Below are 19,316 nucleotides of genomic sequence, written 5' to 3' on the forward strand. Positions count from 1 at the left end.
TCAGCAGAAAGATGAAATGTTTCTGCATTTCAGCAGCTGTTGAAAGCTAATTCCATTAAAACCCGAAAAACTCTACACTTGACCCAGTGCTACACTCAGAATTTGAGTGTAAATGTGCTCATTTGGGGAACTGCTGTTCTCAACTTAATTCTATCCACATGGTGGGAGGTGTCGTGAGGTATTACTGGTTCTGGAAAGTCCAGTTTGGCAAGAAGACCGAAAGAGAGGGAGGAAATCCTACAAAATAAAGCTGAGGGGTTTTGACAGGGTCCAGGCTGTGAAGGGCTGTGTCAGCCACTCTAAAAAATTGTGGTTCTTATCCTCGAACAGTGGAAAACCATTCAAGGTTCTCCTAACTGGGATGCCATGAGCAGAGTTACAGTTTGAAAAGACCACTCTTAACTGCAAAGAAGAGAGTGACTCAGAGCCGGAGACCAGTGTGTTAATTAGGAATTGTGTTTGGGAATATCATAGCGTCTAAAAATATGGCAGCTGAAACAAAGAACTTTCGTTTCTCTTGCCGAGCGAGATGTGTGGAGGGAGACGGTAGTCGCATTGGGTCACCAGTTCAGATACTTACAGTTCCCTTGGCCTTCACACCATAGTTGTTCAGTGGTCAGGCATTGTCTGCTCCGCGCGCCCCTGGAGTCACTAGATGCAGCAATAAAGCAGGAAAAATTAGAAGGGCAAAGAGTTGGCCCTTTAGGGACTTTCTTAGATGTCCCATGAAACCCCTTCCACTTGTATCTCACGGGTCAGAAGACTCACACGCCACTCCATCTACTCTCTACGAAAGGGGCACAGCCCCAGCAAAAGGGGAGTCTGGTAATGAGAAAGAAAGAAGCAAGCAATGGGGTAGGCACCTGCAGCCGGGAAGGGGGAGTTATGAGTCCAAGCAAATGGTTTTTCACTCGGATTGGTGATGGAGGCGAGAGGAAAACAAGGTGTAATCTAGAAATAGTTGTAGGTAGATGTGTCAGGACTCAGGTGTGGGCTTGAACACAGGCGAAGAAGGTATCGAGGGTGACTCCTAGTTTCTGGCTCGTGTGACTAAGTGGTCGATGGGTCTGTCACAGAAATGCAGGGAAAGGACCAGGTATTGAGGTAGAAGGCAGCAGGTTGGGGCTGGGTACGTGTTGGGTTTGAAGTAGTTTCCAAAGGTCCCACTGAAGATGTTTATCCAATAATTGGGTTTATGGGTCTAGAGTTCAGAAGAGAGACCTAGGCTGGAAATAAAGTTGTGGAGTTGTCAGTGTGTGGACAACTCCTGCACTGCCCGAAGTGCAAGACACCTGGACAAGACCCAGGGTGCAATAGTTCACAATCACTTAACACGAGTGTGCTCTGGTGACTGGGCCTTCAGCCGGTCGGGAACATGTTGTTGTTATTGTTGTTGTGGTTTTAAATCTAGTGACTATAACCTCTTGAGGATAAAGGCCACGCCTGACTAATCTTTTTATCCACAGCGACTGACACATAGTAAATAAACAAGTGGGAGGAATAAAGAATTGACCGTAGTCAAAAAAAGAATCAGATGCGTGCTTGATCGATACAGACAACATGTTATGGAAATTAAAAGGGATAGAGATTTTATAGTTTGTTGAGAGAGTCAAGAAAGGGTTTATAGTTTTTACAAGCGAACTTAACGACATTCATGTGACCTTGGTTGTACTTGAATATGCTCAGTTAGGAGATGGGACTATTGGAGACTGTTCCACTGGAAGGAATATCGTGAGCAAAGTCAGAATGAGAAAGCGCTGGACATGTTGAGGGACAAGTAGTCTGATTTAAAATCTGGGTTACATTAAAGGTAGATAATGTTGTAAGGATAGATTAAACCATATTATGAAAGTCTTGGAAGCTGTAGTGTAGAGCTTATATTTAATTCAGTAAGCAACATGCAGACACAAATCTTTTAAGCAAGATATATTGAATCAATCTAAAATACACATAAGGAAATGTATTTTGCCTGACTTCTTAATTATAATCTAAAAATCAATACAGATTTAATATATTCTCTTTTTTCCAGAAAGGAAAATGAAGACCATAGGTAGAAATTTTTAGGAGGCAGGTTTTAATAATACTAATACCAACAGTTGTAGTAGACATTGTTGTAGTAATAACTTTTTAAAAAAACTTTAATTATAAAATAAAACAGATTCAGAAAACACAAAAGAAGCGTACATTGTTTATAGATTATCTCATTGAATCCTCACAACAGTCCTATAGTTAAATTATAGTACCATCCTTATTTTGAGATTTGTCTAAATGCACTAACCTAATAATTTTTGGAGCCCGGATTCAAACTCAAGCTATTTGACTCCAGATCCTTTGCTGTGAGCCTCTGTTCTAAACTATGTGCCTGATTAAAAAATAAAAAGACAGCTAATATTTGGAGCTGTCCAACAGCTATTTTGGCTGCCTTGTGAAACAGTAAGCTGGAAATGTTCATAGAACACTTGAACGATCATTATAAAGAAAGTCTGTTTCAGAGAGATTCCTGAACTTAGGAAGAGTGAACTGAGAAACCTTGCTGCTCCTTTCAAGTGTCGAGATTCCTTAACATCCCCTTGAGAATGATAATTTAGAAGTATAAATAACAAAGAAGGAAAATATTTCTGTCCACACATAACAAATGTGTTTTATGCAGAAAATGTAACTTTTTTCTTTTGCTGAGTGGTTGTTTTCTCTTAAAGTTCTGCATGGAAGAGATGATAGCAACATTCCATAGCATTTGCCTGTTGCTTTTGTAGAAACAGTAGATATTTAAAAGGTACAAAAACACACTATTAAGTACCTCTCTTTGAAAAATGGTACAAGATGGGTTTAGTTTTTATTATTTTCAAATTTCCAGTTAGGTCAGACTGCTCTAATGATCTGAACCCCAATTACTGAGGTATAACTACCTCATAATGGCTTGTTACTTTGTGATCTGTTATAGCCATGATCCATTCCTTTTAAAATATTGCCATTTTAAAAATGGTAATAACATCTAATAATTATTTAGATATCGTGTTCTAACCAATTTAAATCATATGAACCATAGATTGGAGTCAAGTTTTCTTTTAAAGTTTTTCTAATCAGCAGTATTTTATCAAACAGCAAGTTTAGTTTGTTGTTTCTCATTTCCTTTAAATAGAACCACCTCATATCAATGGATCTGAAGAACCTATAGAGGTATCAGTGATTGTTAACAATCCACTTGAACTTACCTGCATTGCTTCTGGAATCCCAGCTCCCAAAATCACCTGGATGAAAGATGGACGGCCCCTTCTCCAGACAGATCAGGTACAAACTCTTGGAGGAGGAGAGATTCTTCGAATATCTAGTAGTCAGGTAAGTTCAGTTCATGCAATTATTTTATCCTAGGTTCAGCTTCTCCCTTGCTGATATGTGAGACATGTTGGAAAAAATTGTATCTTTGAATTCAAATATATCACAGCTCTCAGTAACGTTAGCAACGGTGGATTGGTCCTACACATATGCATGACTGGGTAGACACTTACAGGGTGACATGACTAAAAAGAAGTGGAAGTATCATATTAAGCTCAGAAGAAAGCAAGATATCTGCACATTAACTTTTACAAATTCTCACAGTGCTATAACTGATAAAATATCTTTTGTGCCATGTAGCACTTTATGGAACCAGCAAAAAGCGACAACATACATACATATATGAAGCCTCAAAGAGCACTTTTGATCTTCAGAATGAACTACCAGGCCTGAAAATCTGAAGAGACACATTTAAAAAAAAAAAGAACAATTCAGTAAAATTGACTGTTCTTTTAGGTTGTATTTAAGGAAACTAATCAGAAATGTGAATATATGAAAGAGAAATATTTCTTGGTATCTTAGTGTCACAGTCTTCTGTTCTCACAAAGGCAAGCCTTATATTCCAGATATTATCCACCTGTGCCCCGGTGCCCTCATCTGTAAACTGAGGGTAAAAATAATAATAATACCAAACTCATACACTTGGGGGTCTGGAGATAATCTAACATGATGTACTTAGACCATGCCACAGCCATGTAGTGATTCTAAACTAGAGTGAGATGGAATTATTGTCGCTGCTGCTAATATTGTTATAATCATCATTTCTTTAAAGAATAGAATAACATTAATTAATCATATTTTGTTTGCATTGTCACTGAGGAAAGAGGAAGGAAAGAGCTGGTAAAAGAGCGCTAAGGATTATAAATTGCGTCTTTATATGTCTTGGTCCCCATACTACAAATCCACAAACAAACCCCTAGAGATTGAGCACTTATCTGCCAAGGACTTATCATTGCTCAGCGATGAGGCGGGTCTCCTCCTGGGTTTGGTTCCAAAGCCTAGCTGGTGGAGCTCAGCACAGTTCTCACTTCCAACACCAAGAACACGCCTTCTGTTCCCCTCTTCCATCCGTCAGACATGGCAATAACCCAGAGAAAACTCCTTTCAAACTAGCAAACCACTTGAATGTTACCATTTCAACAGACCGAAAAGGAAGGCAAAGAATTTTGTAACATAAAGAATAGCATGAATACAGGAAAGCATGCGGAATATAAATCATAAATTTACAAAGGACTCATAAATGTAAAGGAATCATGATAAATACAGCTGAAGAGGGAGATTCAGGCCACATTGCAGTGGGTCTTGAATATGAGAATGAAAAGTTAGGTTATAACCAAACAAGACAGAGGTGCCATAGATTGTTAAATGGTGACCCACGTATTCTAGCTGTTGTGGAAAATACCAGCATAACCCATAAGACATTTCACAGCTTTCAAGAAATTTTCAGTGGTCTAGGAGAAATAAAACTACAGTTATGATGAAATTAGGAAAAGACATTATAAGAAAACCATTAAAAACATTATAGAAGTGAAGATTTTAATATTATCAAGTATAAAGACTGCTCTTGGTTCCTCCACACCTCTGTTTTCATAACATTTTGTACACATTTCTGTTAAAGCACTTACTAAATTATGCTTTACTTGTTTGAACTTTGTCTTTTCATGTATGTGTCATTAACATATAGATTGCCTGGCACATAATGGATGTTTTGCAATTCCAAAATGTGTGGTAGAGACAAGAGTTTCCTCAAACATCTTTCATCAAACATTCGTCTGTGATTCATTCCAAAGGGGGAAGAATTATATGACCAAATAGACTTGGAAAACTATGAACTGTACCTCTCCCTCCTTTGTGTGCCATAACAGTTGTCAACAACTTGGCAAAATCTTACTCTAAAAAAATCTGATCAACTATAATTTTCAAACACCCTATTAACAGAACACATTTTAGAAAATGTAGCTACAAATAATGGCTTTTGATATCCTGAAGGGCATAAGTTGTCAGGAAATATTTCTTGGAGGAGGCAATATTTAAGAGTAGCCATGAATGATGGGTTCAAGTTTGGCTAAGTCAGGACAAGGGGAGGGGAAAGTATCATTTGGGAATAAATTGAGTTGGTAGAGAAGAATTGACTTTTAGAGGCTTTGAAAATATGATGAGAAATTCAGAAATGATTCTCTAGGTAGTAGCACATCATTTTAAATTCTTAATTGAAGGACTGTGTGAGTGCCATTCTTCTAAAGTTGTGTTTAAGTATTTTTCCAAAAATACTAGTCTTAACGTACTGGTCTTAAATTTTTTCAAAGGAGTTTCTGCAGCCTACCAAAAAGTTTTTCCATAATCTATAAAGTCAGTTTTGAATGTAAGAATTTTAAAATTTCCAATATACGAGGAATGTTCAAGTAGTAAAATAAATGAAAACAAGATTTTCCTACTTTTCCAAAATAACATTTTTTCACAGTAGTAAGATCATCTATTTTCCAGAGTTATACTTTATACATGCATCAGCATGGGCCGTTTCTACACAACATCAAACATGTGAATGAAGACTAACACTTCCAGTGGAAACTATGCATGAGGTTTTTGAAAGAAATGTTCTGGCTTTAGTGAGAAAATAATAGATTTTGCTGTCACTCTGACCCTGTTTGCAGCCAAATTACATAATGTAGCCCTTTCGTTTCCTCATGTATGTCAAAGGTGGATTCAAAATGTGTCATTCATGTGCTTTATTTAAATAACCTGATATTTATTCATTTACTTAATTTTCTTCAGGAAGACTCCAATTGAACTTTTCAGTCTGAAATTCAGACTCACAAATACTTATTCAGTTAACGTTGAGCATCTAGCCTGTCATGTATGGCACTAGGTTCCTATACGTACCTGCCTTTCCTGAGACCATTCAATATACCTAATATGCAATTATCCTGAGATAAAGTACTGAAACCCTATTAAAACATAGATTTACATAGACTAGAGGTACCAAGCAATGCTCTATATCTGAGTGCTATCAGAAATCTTAAGACAGTTCATTAAATCTTAATTATTATGCCATCTTAATGTAAAGCTGCTTGGTGTGAGATTTTCAAATTCATTCTAGTGGATATTTATTCTCATCACCAAAACCAACACGGTAACACTGTGTAATTTACTTATCTGGATTTTTTAGGTGGAAGATACAGGAAGATACACATGCCTGGCATCCAGCCCTGCAGGAGATGATGACAAAGAATATTTAGTGAGAGTGCACGGTAAATTTGGCAAAGTGCTCGGCAGTCCATCAGACCCTAATACTCAATTAGAGGCCATATTTTATGGAACCTGGGGCAACTCCACAGCATATCATATGTTTATGCGTTAGGAAATATGTGTTTTGCAAATCCGATGCTTATATTTGACTGATCAAATGCTTTTAAGGAATAGTTCAGTGGATTTTGTTACTTGTTTTGTTCCTGCATAAATAATCCATATATATTGATTTAAAATAATAGAATATAAATTATGATAAAAAGAAAATTTTTTAAATTCATCATCTTACCACACAAAGATAGGACTATTCTGCATATTAATATTTTGTCACAGAAATGTGGTCATACAGCATATAGTAGTTAATCTATTTTTTAATCTCACTTAATGGAATGGTAAATATGTTTTCATGTCAAAAAATATTTTTTATAACATTATTTTTTTGGTAATTGTGTGCTATTCCAGTTAACCTATAGGCCATCATTTGTTTAATCCATTCCGTATGTTTGGATACTAAGGCTCTTTCTTTATTTTCACCAATATAAGCAACACTATTATAAACATCCTTGTACATACATGTACAGGGATGGTGTATTTCCTTAATTATTTTATTTTGATAAATTTCTTGCTTGTTTACACAGATACGCACACACACACATGCACATGCACACACACTTAAGGCCAAATTACCTTCTTAAAAAGTTTGAACAGTTACACTCTGGCAGAGAAATGGGAATCTCTCCTGATGGAGAGGAACATGTTAAAAACTAAGCACAGTTTTTTCTCATTCTCACAGCCTAAATGCCTAGGCGGTGTAAGCTATAGGGCTGGCGTAATATAGGAGGGTCCTCCTCTGCCCACCTGCCCTACATACAAATTAGACCTACCACTATTGACATGTAAATTGTGTATTATATATAACATAGTTACATTAAAAAGATACATTTCTGCAAATAAAGAAAAAAATATATATTTATACATATTACAATAGACCCTGATTTAGTGGTTTTAAAATCTGATATTCAGGAAAAATCATTACCAAGTGTGTTCCTGGGCATGGAATCCCCTATTTGTGCCTTAGTTTTTTCAACTGTTAAATGGTGATATTAATGTGGTTTATTACTTATCCCAATCATGCGACTGAGGAAGGATTTCATTACTTAATGTATGTAAAAGTATTGAATAAGTAAAAACACATGCCACTATTTATAATAATTTGTACCATAAATTGAATGAGTAATGTTTTAACTATATGCCTTTTATTTCATATAGCAGAAGCAATATTTGTTGATTACCTATTAGAATTCAGATTGTTTTACGTCTCGTTTATTGAAAGCTTTCAGTGTATTTTTTTCCTCACACCCAGTGCCCCCTAATATTGCTGGAACTGATGGGTCTCAAGATTTCACTGTGCTACGGAACAGACAAGTGACATTGGAATGCAAATCGGATGCAGTGCCCCCACCTGTAATCACTTGGCTCAAAAATGGAGAACAGTTACAAGTAAGTCTTGTAACTTCAAGAGATTCATTTTGAGGAAAAAAAAAATCGGCTGTGGAGTGTTTGCTAGGTAGACAAAACCAAACAAACATCAGGCTACTAGTGATTTAACACTGCAGGGGTGGGCCTAAGGCCTCTGACTTTTCCTGCATGGTCTTGTCTCCCGTGTGCTCATTTCACTCTAGACCGTTAGGTATTCATATAGAGACTGATGGCATTGATGATGATGAAGTTGAGGCTAATCCCAGATATGACCAAGTTATGTGAGTACTAGGACAGACTTGAGTTCGCCAGTTACAAAAAATGTAAGATGAGCTCAGTTTTAGCTATTTTGAGTTTGGATTGCCTATATGTTATCCAAGTGGAGATTCTTAAAAAGCATTAAGGAATATGGGTCCAAATTTCATTAAAAAGGTTTTGATTTGGTAGTCTTCACGGTAGAGCTTCTTATTGAAGCCTTAAGGTTGCATGAGGTTGACCAGAAAGCTTACAGGGTAACATGCCCAGTGACTGAGACTAAAACCTGAGGCTATACCAACAATTACAGGGTGAGCGAAGGAAGAAGAGAAAGTGAGTGGGACAGGGAAGGAGGATTCCGAGAGACAGGGTGAAACCTAGGAGACACCGGTGTACTGAAAGTCAAGGAAAGAGAGAGATTAACAGAGGCCGCATTAGGATACAAATTAAGTTGTGTCCCTTGGCTTTGAGAATACACAGAAGTGACTAAAGATCTTAACAATGGTTCTTCAGTAGCGTGGTCAAAGTAGAGGACAGGTTATGATTGTTGGGGGAGTTAAAGAACAAGAAGAACTGGAAATAATCATGGACTATTCTTGAAATCGTGTAGAAAAGATTTATATATTTTTATTTACTGAGAGAAAGTGATTGAAGATGTAGGAGAGAGAAAGAGAAGTTTAAAAGACAAAGTGAAAGGCACGGGACCCTGATCGCAGGAGAAGAGATTATCCTTGGTCTGATGGGTTGACCTTTTTTCACAGAAAATATCAATCTTTGATGGTACCTGAATTTTTTAACAATGATGAGCATCAGGCATTTTCATTTATACAAAATTATTTGTTTATATTAATTGGACTTAATAGCAGAGGTTAAATTTAATTATCTCTATGTTTTCATAATTCTTGATTCCATGCCTGGACATAAAATAAATGCTTAACAAATATTTGTAAACTAAAATAATTTATTTACTTATTTTTAAAATGTTAGGGGATAATTGTTTTCTATAAGTTACCCAAAGTTAATTTTCGAGTCAAGAAGCTTTCAGTTGTGAGTAAGAGACTGAAACCAACTTAAAAAGTTTTTAAAGTTATTTATTAGCATCAGTATATGAACTCAGGCTTTAGACATCACTAGATCCAGAGGCTCTAATCATGTCTTCAAGCATCTATGTCCTTTCTCCGAATCTCCACTCTGCTTGCTTTGTCTTAGAGTCAACGCAGGCTGTCCCCACGTGCCACCAGCCTCATGTCATCCTCACTACCAGTGATTCTAGTGAAGAAAGCATGCCTTATTGCCCAGCACCTAGAGCAGAGTCCTGCGGTGGGCTCTGATGGGCCCACATTGAGTAGCCTGCCCATCCTTGAGTGGATCATTTTGGCCAGGACAACTGGGACATTTATTATGTCCTTGCCTTAACCACACTCATAGAAATAATTCTCATGGGTGTGTTTTTTTAAATATATCTTTATTGTTGAAAATATTACAGGTGTCTGCTCCCGCCCCCATTGACCCCCTCCACCCTGCTCCAACCCCCTCCCGGTCCTTCACTGCACTATTTTCTGTGTCCATGGGTTATGCATATATGCGTATCCTCATGGGGTTTTGATACCAAGGTAATGGTGGGGGAAGCAGACAAAGGGTACTGAAAGACAGGTGCTCTACAGTTTACTATAGTGACTTTTGATGTTATAAGGTAATATTTTATTTCCTTTTCCTGACATTTTAATGATTAATTTTATTTGCTGAATCCAGGCAACACCTCGAGTACGAATCCTATCTGGAGGAAGATACTTGCAAATTAATAATGCAGATCTGGGTGATACAGCCAATTATACCTGTGTTGCCAGCAACATTGCAGGGAAGACTACAAGAGAATTTATTCTCACTGTAAATGGTAAGAAAAACTCATCATTGTTTCACAATTTAAAAATTTAACCAAAAACATTCAAGTAGATGATAACCTTTTTGTTTTTTATGAATCTATTAAACTGATTTTTGTGATTATCTTATTTCTCTAGAAAAAGACAACCTGTAGTATTTGTGTTGTGGTCATTTTCAAACTAACTCAAATTCAAAAAAAAAAAAAAATAGTTAAAGATATATTACTGTCTTAGAGGATAATATATGCTCAGTTGTCATCAGCATATCCTGGTGTTTTGTGTCATTCAGATCAGAGCCATTAAGGAAGTTAATATATTAAATCTCCAAATGACAAGTGACCCATTATTTAGTTCACCTTTATTGATGTTGGTGTTTCAGTATACATGTTCTAGACAGAGACTGCAGAACTATATAGTTCTAAAATTATAGAACTATAATTTTATCAGATATAAAATCTAAACACTAAACATTGCCAAATTTCAGGAAGATAATACAGACTTTGCCCACAAACAATCCCTTTGGATTTTTAATATATGAAACCTTACAGGATATTGGGTGAACCACACAACTAATATCTCTACTGCTAAAATTAAAATTCAGGTTTTCTATTCCCATATGCATTCAATGATTAATAAAATACATGCTCTGAGACTTGCATGATTAATCACAGATGTGCTTTTTGTTAGAACAGCCCACTTTCTGTTCTTTATTTAAAGTGAAGTGGTGCCAGTGTTAACATTCTCTGACCATTATTTGGCCAAAGAGAAATAAGAAATATCATCTTTAATTTGCATCAGACTAGAGCTGATTTTTATTCAAGCCTCTCTTATAGAAAGCCAGATTTCACACACCATACCAGGGATTTAAAATCCCCTTCCCCCATCTACTCTTTAGTTTTAAACACAAAGTATCTTGAATAATATTTTAGCAATAAAACCCCGATTCTATTTATACTGATCTGAATTAGCTGTGGGCAAAGTTATCCATCTAACTCAAAGCTCACCTTGTATTACCACTTCAAAGTCTTAATTCAGGCTGTGGTATTAACATAAATGAAGTTTTCCATATGCATCTCTCCTGCAGTTCCTCCAAGCATAAAGAGTGGCCCCCAGAGTCTTGTCATTCACTTAAATAAGTCAACTGTATTGGAATGCTTTGCCGAAGGCCTGCCGGCCCCGAGGATCACATGGAGAAAGGATGGAGCTGTTCTCTCTGGGAATCATGCAAGGTAACAGTCTGGGAAGGGGTGAAAGCTGTAAGAACTGAAATATAAGTCCTTAACTATTTTTCCAGTGCATTATTTTGATCTTGTTATATTAGAATTAATCTCTTCACCTTCTTATGAGAATCAGAATACAGTATTCTAAAAGCGTAACTTCTAAGACTTACATCCAAAACATGATGATAATTCTTCAAAGATCACAAACCCATCTGCTGTGCACCTTTGCAGAATAGCCCTTTATTCCGCCAGGATATTGTAAATTTCTGAAGCAGGGAAAGGACTGGAAATGGATCTAACTAAGCCTTTAAAAGTGCTCTCAGTCAAAATGTGGATAATCGGAAAAGGCTGACTCAAGGGACTCCGCTGTGATCTTTCTTGTAGATATTCCATCTTGGAAAATGGATTCCTTCACATCCAGTCAGCACATGTCACCGATGCTGGGCGGTATTTGTGTATGGCGACCAATGTTGCTGGAACAGACCGCAGACGGATAGATTTACAAGTCCATGGTAAATACACTCCTGTGAACAACATCCAACCTTTGGGTCCCATGTTCTTTGATAGCCTAAACCCGTAAGATTGTCAAGACCTTGATATCCAAGACTAGTCACATGTATTACACTATATTATGAACAGGCAAGACCCATATTTTCCCCTCATTGTGAACAGCACCATCGCAGCACTATTTAAATTCACAGAACCATGCTGTTTACCTAACTATGAGGCACATTACCGATGGTTAAATTCACTTGGGCAAAAATACTTGAGAAGGCATAGTACTTGCTGAGTGTGTTTCTCTCTTATTTGGTGACTATTTTAGTTCCTCCATCCATTGCTCTGGGTCCTACCAACATCACTGTAACAGTAAATGTTCAAACTACTCTGGCTTGTGAGGCTGCTGGAATCCCAAAACCATCCATCAGTTGGAGAAAAAACGGGCACCTTCTCAATGTGGATCAGAATCAGAATTCCTACAGGTAAGAAATAGTTTCATTGAAAAACCCCACCTACTATTTAGAAAAATAGTTTAAAAATAATACTTTAACTCTAGCAGTGAAGACAACAAATAATATATTTAAAGCATGAGGAATTAGGTCTACAGGATTAAATTTCTGCTCTGCTTTTTTTTTTTTAAGCACCTTTTGGAATTTTATAAAGACAAAAGATGATATCATCATTTGGTACAAAAGAAACACTATTCTGTAAAAACAATTCAAGCTTAGTTGTAGAATAAAACTCAAATTTTATACCTTGAAACACAACCTAAGTATTTGGCAGCCTGTGTGGGAAGAAAAAGCAGCATTTTCTCCAATTTTTTGGCATTTCTCTGGCTCTACCACCGTACTTCATAATATGGCAGTGAATGATTTTTAAGGGTTAACCTTTAAGTGATTAAAAGAACTTCTGATGCTTTAGATGAGCATAACTTATTGTATCTCAATTAAGTTAATAGATAGTAATCTTGTCAAAAGATTTGCAGTAGTACCTAAAAGAAATGTTCTCTTTGAAATGATCTGCTTTGACAAAAATCAATTCTAATACATCAGGAAATATGAAGCTAAGAGTGTTTCACCTGAAATGCGATTGCTTCCCTCTCTTTCTCACCCTTTGAATCTTTTTGCATTGGAGTTTAGTGACTTGAAGGTACACACTATGTGAAAAATGTACAATGCCCTTGAATTTAAAAACATGTCAAACATGTCCCATTCAATCAGATTATTTCTATTCTATTAGTGCACAGTTTGAAGTAAGAAAATAGATATTCTTATTTAGATTTACTTTAAATAATGTATGTGTAGTTAACTAAACCTCCTAAACATTCCATGTGATCCATATCACTTCAGTTTTTAATTCATTGGGAGGAAAAGACATTAATATATGTACTGTGCATCTCCAAGGTATCCAATACATGTAAGGAGATATGTGAAATGGGTAATTACTAATGACCCATCCGTCAATGGAAATAACCAAATACCAACCTGCGAAGTTATTGCTGAAATTTAGAGATAATTTTTGTGAAGCATTTGACATGGTGCCAGGAATGTAGTCAATGCTCAGTAAACAGTGGCTGTCATCAGTGTGCTCAGTGCACTGCATTCACGTAGGAGGGCATGGTTGATCGTGATCATGGTTGCTCGTGGCTGATTTTTCAAAAATGCAAGATCCCCCCTTCAGGCAATCCTTGTACCCACTGCTGCCTGTAAATGTCAAGGCTGAGGCCCTATCAATGAACTGCCATGTAAACTTAAAGTCTGATACCCGAAGTATCAGAAATGATGCTCATTTTAACAGGAAAGAGTTCCATTTCCCTCAATTCACAACATGGGACCATATTGAACCAACTGGAAACACTTATGTAAACTGATATGTAGTATCTCATTGTTTTAAATTCTTTCTTCCAGGCTCCTTTCTTCTGGTTCACTAGTAATTATTTCCCCTTCTGTGGATGACACTGCCACTTACGAGTGCACTGTGACCAACGATGCAGGAGAGGACAAGAGAACCGTGGATCTCACTGTCCAAGGTAGAACTGGCTTAGTGTCTGGATTGAAGGTTGGACTGACGTCATTCATCATTCCAGCCTCCCAAGAGGGCTTCCTTTTCCCTTTAATGAACATTTGCTTTCACTGTGGAAAGAGAAAGGTGTGTGATAACTCTTTGGAAATCTGTGAGCATTGGAAACATGGCATTTTCTTTTTTTGTGTTGTTGTTTTAGTTCCACCTTCCATAGCTGATGAGCCGACCGACTTCCTAGTAACCAAACACTCCCCAGCAGTAATTACCTGCACTGCTTCAGGGGTTCCATTTCCCTCCATTCACTGGATGAAAAATGGTATAAGACTGCTTCCCAGAGGAGATGGCTACAGAATTATTCAGTCCTCAGGTAAGACCAAGTTTAGCGATTGCACATCTGTTGATTGGACTAAGGGTGAATGGATGGCCTCACCAGACATTTTTGCACCAAAATTAAAAAAATGAAATACATATGAATTTCTGTGCTTAGGCAGCTGGGGGGGAAATGCAATTGGCATGAGAAGAGAGGAAAGAAGTCTGCAAACAAAGTAATAATATCTAAGGCTGATCTGAATAAGCATGATCCACTGGAATTTTGTGGGCATATTTACTAAATCTAAGGTTTAACAAATTCACTGGTTGGCTTTGAGTGGACAGCATTTCTTTCATTGGCTAAATAGGATGTCGATTTATTTAACAAACATTTAGTGCCTAAAACAGACTATATACTCCACTAAGTTTCAGATGGTATAAAACTAAGACAGGGTTCTTGCTTTCAATTTATAATTTAGCAGGTAAGGCTGGGTGATAAGTGCTGTGATGAGTAATTTTTGAGGGTGGTAGCCATCATTTATAGAAGTTAAGTATTGAAAATCTATAGAATTGAAGAGAGGAAAAATAATTCACCCATATGAAAGTATAGGTGATGCACATTGATGTTTCTGAAAACTCACCCTGCATTGGGGAGGGCACTGGAGATACACTAAAGCAACAACTAGCATCCAGGGGCTTTATGAGTGTGTGCATATTATTCTGAAAGAATTTTTTTATTTCTTCAATAAAAGGGAAATAATAGAAGATTTGCTCTTGGGGTGGAACTTGGCTTTCAAGGCAAAGTATTTTTTGCCTTCTCAGAAACCTGTATAAGTTGATAGTAATTAAAATCATAAAATATACATTAATTACCCATCAGCACAAAGTATTGTGCAAAGAAAACAGTTTGGAACTTTCTCATAATGTTAAACAGTTACCATATCACCCAGCAACTCCATTCCTAGGTATCTACTCAGAGAAATGAAAACATATGTCCACAGAAAGACCTGTTTGCAAATGTTCAAACAGCATAATTCTCTATAGCCAAAAAGTAGAAACAATTCAGTTGCCCATCAGGTGGTGAATGGATAAAGAAAATGTGGATAATCCATACAGTGGAATTCTATGTAGCAATAAAATGGAACAAAAATATTGACACATGTTAGAACAGATGAAACCCGAAAACTATGCTTACCGTGACATGTCAGACACGAAAGGCTTCCGTATGATTTCATCTGTATGAAATATTCTATAAAGGGAAATATGTAGACAGAAAGCAAATTAGTGATTGCCTAGGGCTGGTGTTGAGAGTGAAGTGAGGAGTGACTGTAAATGGGATAAGATTTCTTTTTAGGGAAATGGAAATATTCTAAAATTAGATTATGATAGTTGCATAACTGTAAATAGACTAAAATTTCTGAATTGCAAATCTAAATGGGTGAATTTTATGATATGTAAATTTTGCTTCAATAAAGCTGTTAATAATGATTTTAAAAGTTCTTTGCTAGGCACCTCAGAGGTTACAAGTATTAATATAAGCCAGCACCACTGTGCTATGGGGATGAAAACACAGAAATCAGAGAGATACAGTTCATCGAACCAGAAAAATGGGTACACCGTGTGCAAAAACTTTTTTCTTTTTAGGAGCAATTGAAATATTTGCCAGTGAATTGAACCATGCTGGGAGATACACTTGTGTCGCCAGGAATGCGGCCGGTTCTGCACATCGACACGTGACCCTTCACGTCCAGGGTATGGAGGACTCTTGACTCATTAAAAGCTTGATGTTGGTTTTTAGTTTTGTTTTATCATGTTTATTCTTGAAAGGTGGTGCTGTCTAGAGCTGTGAACCACAGAAATATGCTGAGGATAAGAAAGCCTGGTAGATAGTCTTCAGTAGCCTAAAGAGAACGCACAGTGCTGGCCAGTTTGGCTCAGTGGTTAGAGCATCGGCCTGGGGACAGAAGGGGTCTCAGGTTCGACTCCCAGTCAAGGCCACGTACCTCAGTTGCAGGATCAACAAATCGATGTGTCTCTCTTATGTCAATATTTCTTTCTCTCTCGCTCTCGCTCTCTCTCCCCCCCCTCCCTTCCACTCTCTAAAAATCAGTGGAAAAAATAAAAATAAGAAAGAAGACCCACAGACAACAAACCCCACAGAAGAACTCTCGAATCACTTCTCTCCCTAAATTTGTATAATCTATTCCTGTTTCTGGTCTTCTAATAGAAACTGGCTGTAGTAGCAAGACTCAAAAAAATGTAATGTGGCCAATATTCACTTTTCCCTGGGACAGTCAAATCACTCCAGTTTTGGAATTATGAGTCTGGGCATGTTTAACCTCATGGCTACTGTAGACTTTTCTGCCACTACCGAGTGTCATTGCTGATTTCCATTGATTGGTCCTTCTAGAGCCTCCTGTCATTCAGCCTCAGCCAAGTGAACTAGACGTCATCCTGAACAATCCCATTTTGTTACCGTGTGAAGCAACAGGGACACCCAGTCCTTTCATTACTTGGCAAAAAGAAGGCATCAATGTCATCACTTCAGGTATCTACACTGTTTTTATCAAGAAAAACCATGGCTCTAGGGTGTTCTCTAATTCAGAAGTCGGTATGATTTTTTTTCACAGAAATAAAAATTCTTCTCACTCTGCTTCTATTACTGTGATGTAGGCAAAAGCCACACAGTTCTTCCCAGGGGCGGCCTGCAGATCTCCAGAGCCGACAGAGGGGATGCCGGCACTTACATGTGTGTGGCTCAGAACCCGGCGGGCACAGCCTTGGGCAGAATCAAGTTGAATGTTCAAGGTATGCAAGTAACAGCTCTCTGTATCTTTATGCAAAGGTGCTTGTCGCAATGAATACTAAAATTCATAGAGCTAAAGTCGTTCTCAGCACTTTTAGTTTATATCATGTATGACCCTTATTGAGGAAGAAAATTTAGTGTGTTGGGAGGGTTTTTTTACATTGAAGAAGAAAACTGAGGCATCGCATCATATTTTGATCTTCTGTGAACCTCCGTTTGGTCCTCTGTTTCATTGTAGCACATATTTAAGGTGATTTTTAAAACTATTTTCTCCATAATACTACTATGGATATACTATGAAACACTAGGTTGCAATATCCACCTAAGAAAACAAATCATGATCGCTGTTAAACCAACTTGACGGGATAAAACTGTTCTCAAGACACAATGGGGTTTTTTCACATTTCACTGATATTTCCTTGGTATAATTTTCACACCTTATATGCATGGCTTTTGTGAATAAGAAAATGCACTAAAAATAGGTTCTGAGCAGCTGAATTTGCGTTAGCTGATTTTGAATTTCCTCGTGGTGCGATTTTCCTGTGATGAATTAATGACTATAGTAGAGCTCACTTACCTGCAGATTGTAAATCTAATTTCTTTGTATTTTTCAACAAATACTTACTGGGATAATCAGTGGAAATACATTGAACATCACAGACACAACCGTTCCCTTACAGTATGAAGAAGGAAAAAACTAAACTACCAAATAAATAAAATAATTCTAAATTCTGATATATGCTATGTGGAGGTGAAAGCAGATGGCTGAGATTGAGAATAAAGGGGACGTGTGGGGACCTCTTCAGCCATTCAAGTAGCTTCTCTGAGGGGGTCCCCTATAAGCTGAGACTTGACCGATGAGCTAGGGTAACCTGTAAAGGTGTCCGAGTGTCTGAGGCAAAGAGGACAGCATGTGCCAGGGCCCGAGGCAGGAAAGGGTAAGAGAAGCAGCGTGCCAGTGTGGCTAGACGGTGATGAGCGAGGGGGGGCTGGCGACTGTGCGCCGAGGGCCGAAGGGCCACAGGAAGGTGAGATCTCATAGTCTACGCAGCGGGAAGCCTTTAGCCAAGACTCTGATTTGGTTGTAGGACGACCTCTTTTGCTGCTGTGTAGATAATGGCTTAGAGAAAAGGCCCGACTAGAGCTGGAAGAACCATTCGGGCCATCTTGGCAGGGTATTGTGGTCTGGCCAGGAGTGGGGGCCGGCGTGTGGGTTGCAAGGGTTAATGAAAAAAGTGATGGGTTGGCAATGCTTTTGGAGATGTAATCGCTAGGACTGCTGATAAATCAGATTTGGGAGGTTAGGAAAACAGAAGAATTAGTGTTGTTTCCTGGGCCTTGGGCTTGAGCTGGTGAGTGAGGATAGTGCCACGGGGAGTGCAAGGGAGAACCATGATTTCTGTGTAATCCTGTTAAACATGGGAAACTATTAGAGATCCTAGTGGAGATGTCAAATAGAGAGTTGACTGTTTATGAATTCAAGGCTCATGGGAGAAGTATAGTCAAAGGTATAAATTAGGGAAGTACTCAGTGTATTTTAACTCACAAGAGTGGTTGAGAACTTGGATAGAAAGGAGCTAAGGACAAAGCCCCGGGACGCTGCATTGTGTAGGGAGCTCCGAGAAAGGAGAGGACACTGGAAAAAATTAAAAGGAGAGGGCAGCGGTGTCGAAGTACTAGACGGAGGCTAGGAGAGATTCAAGAAGTGAGTGGACAGCTTTGCTGGGTGCAGGTGAGGTCATGGAAGGTAAGGACCGAGAAATGCTCATTGGTTTTGGCAATATAGAGGTCATGGGAAAGAGCAGTTCCAGATTTGAGCGGTTTTTTTTGTTTTGTTTTCACCAATGGAATAAAATTATTGATATGAGCAATTGTGGGACAAAGACACATTAAACAATAGCATTTCAACATCCTAAAAGCAACCAGAGATGATTGTGGGCTCTAGATTCGTGCAAAATCCTGAATACAACTTCTCCTTGCAGATACAGCATGTAATTTGCAAGCACAAATCCAACCAAATAATTTTGGTTGGTAAAAATAATTTTAGCATGCTTATTCCTATTTTTTCACAACTTGGCGATTTTTTTTATTCATCACTCGGAGTGTGCAGCCTAAGATTTGGTCTCTACATAATTGACCATTTCTCCACAGCCTTGGAGATGTAGCAGATAGTTCTGGGTCCCTGGGTCTGGCCATGCACAGGGCTTTACTTGGAAGAGTGGAGTTCTTAGAGATCTCTTGTTTTGGATTTCATTTCTTCATCAGCAT

At 37.9% G+C, this 19,316-nt stretch overlaps 1 protein-coding gene across 1 annotated transcript in view; it reads left to right on the forward strand.

Moving 5' to 3' along the window:
* HMCN1 (hemicentin 1) overlaps positions 1 to 19,316 on the forward strand; it is a 344,699-nt gene that overhangs the window by 272,828 nt on the left and 52,555 nt on the right. The window contains exons 69-80 of the mRNA XM_081121757.1: positions 3,140 to 3,336; positions 6,500 to 6,581; positions 7,943 to 8,079; positions 10,066 to 10,207; positions 11,278 to 11,422; positions 11,798 to 11,925; positions 12,237 to 12,393; positions 13,819 to 13,940; positions 14,133 to 14,300; positions 15,887 to 15,994; positions 16,653 to 16,790; positions 16,916 to 17,050. Of these exons, the coding sequence (XP_080977883.1) occupies positions 3,140 to 3,336; positions 6,500 to 6,581; positions 7,943 to 8,079; positions 10,066 to 10,207; positions 11,278 to 11,422; positions 11,798 to 11,925; positions 12,237 to 12,393; positions 13,819 to 13,940; positions 14,133 to 14,300; positions 15,887 to 15,994; positions 16,653 to 16,790; positions 16,916 to 17,050 (1,659 nt within the window). The remainder of the gene's footprint in view (positions 1 to 3,139; positions 3,337 to 6,499; positions 6,582 to 7,942; positions 8,080 to 10,065; positions 10,208 to 11,277; positions 11,423 to 11,797; positions 11,926 to 12,236; positions 12,394 to 13,818; positions 13,941 to 14,132; positions 14,301 to 15,886; positions 15,995 to 16,652; positions 16,791 to 16,915; positions 17,051 to 19,316) is intronic.

Source organism: Miniopterus schreibersii, assembly GCF_964146895.1.
Source record: "Miniopterus schreibersii genome assembly, chromosome: 19".
Classification (NCBI taxonomy): domain Eukaryota; kingdom Metazoa; phylum Chordata; class Mammalia; order Chiroptera; family Miniopteridae; genus Miniopterus; species Miniopterus schreibersii.